This window comes from Olea europaea, unplaced genomic scaffold (genome assembly GCF_002742605.1).
Source record: "Olea europaea var. sylvestris unplaced genomic scaffold, O_europaea_v1 scaffold25214, whole genome shotgun sequence".
Lineage (NCBI taxonomy): Eukaryota > Viridiplantae > Streptophyta > Magnoliopsida > Lamiales > Oleaceae > Olea > Olea europaea.
In genome coordinates, this window is record NW_019243468.1 from 1 (window position 1) to 1,597 (window position 1,597).

Genomic DNA, 1,597 nt, shown 5'->3' on the forward strand with positions numbered 1-1,597 from the left:
AAAAGCAAAAGCTCATCAAATAAGAAATCATGGACATGGTGTTCCACCACAGAAGTCCACCACTTAAACCACAGTGCTATGTTTAACAGGTAGACTCATTTTATCTTTGAATGAAAGTGACAGCCCTTAGAACAAATGAGGAAAAGAAAGCCTGAATTTACATGCTTATACATGCACTGAACTCTGAAGGTTGCATGGAATTGATTTTTCTTCAGTTTTGGTAGTAGTTCTTCGAACCATATGGAAAAAAAATGCATTTATGCAGGTTACATTAAGAAATGTGGGGGGAAGAGTAGAGGAGAAAATTATATGGAATTGGAGTACAACAGATAGCACAGGTCATTCCAAGTTATTTCCAATAGAATTAGAGGAATAAGACGGATTCCAAATATCATTTCAACGGTCTAATGTTCTAGCTAAAAAAGAATTATTGAGGATCAAATTTGAGGAAAGTCGATTTCCTCTTCCACAAAAAATAAGATTAAAAATAACTAGCTAAGATGCAAGCTACTGAAAAATCTTCTTTCTCGTACTGTGAAGCAAAGACTTGCGCCATACCCAGACTATTATCTCGGTAGTCAAGGAATATAAAGCATGAAAAGGAACGGCCATCTCAATGAGTTCCCAAGAAACAGTACATTTAAGAAGAGCAAAATATAAGGTGCAAAATTGGTAGCTTTATCATATATCATAAAGGAACTAATAATGACATACTACCTGCTGCAGAAGTTCCTGGTGTGACAGTGCGTCTTGCAACTCCTCTTTGTGTTTCCTTCTTAGTTCCCTAATTTCTTCTTCAAGCTGTTTCACATGACCTTCATGAGTGTCAGCTTCCTCCTTCAGAGCAAGATATTCTTGCCTATGTTCTGCTGCCTTCTGTCTCTCTTTTTCAAGAGATCTTGTTAGCTGTGTCTGCTCAGCCCTAAGACAAGATATCTGCAAAGTTCCCAACATTAACTAATGATCTAAATGAGCTCCACGGCTAGCACCAAGTAAAAGAAAGAGAACCTGAGCTTCAAGAACATTTATTCGTGATAAAGTTTGAGATAAACGCTCATTAATAGATCGCTCCTTTTCCTCAGCAGCTGCAGCTTTGGCCTCTGCTTCCTGTAAATTCATATTAAAAATGTCTTAGAAGTCTAAACTATAACACGATAAGTAGAAAGAAAAATATTTTCAAACCTGAAGCCGGGAATTGAGGGACCTTTCAACAGCAGCCCAAGCTTCTGCCCTCCTAGAAGCTGTCTCCTGCAATAATGTTAGAGCAAATCAAGTCGGACTACATGCAAAAAAACAATCATTTAACAACTTGATCCAATACACGGTAGAACCTGCATAGCTTCAATTTGCCTCAGAAGTGGCCTAGTAGACTCGGGAACTTGTGTTATTAACTCCTCACACCGACGCTCACTTGCCTAGCCACACATGGTTCCCATGTCAGATCATCAGATGGAAAGGAACATATGTTTACATACATGCACTCAAAAGCCCAAGCATGTATACACTAAAACAAATCCACACCCATCTATTGACAAAAATCTAGATAGAAACAGCAGAACACCAACAGCAATGCATCAAATGAACTTAACTTACTTGA

The 1,597-nt window shown here is 38.3% G+C and overlaps 1 protein-coding gene across 1 annotated transcript; it reads right to left on the bottom strand.

Annotated features, from left to right (window-relative positions):
* Positions 1 to 684: 684 nt before the first annotated feature.
* Positions 685 to 1,482, bottom strand: LOC111382565 (golgin candidate 5-like). Its single transcript, XM_023006584.1, has 4 exons — positions 1,332 to 1,482; positions 1,183 to 1,248; positions 1,009 to 1,107; positions 685 to 936 (listed from the first exon to the last, which is right to left on the bottom strand). The coding sequence occupies exons 1-4, from the start codon at positions 1,335 to 1,337 to the stop codon at positions 700 to 702; spliced, it is 408 nt and encodes a 135-aa protein (XP_022862352.1). The 5' UTR covers positions 1,338 to 1,482; the 3' UTR covers positions 685 to 699.
* Positions 1,483 to 1,597: the final 115 nt, after the last annotated feature.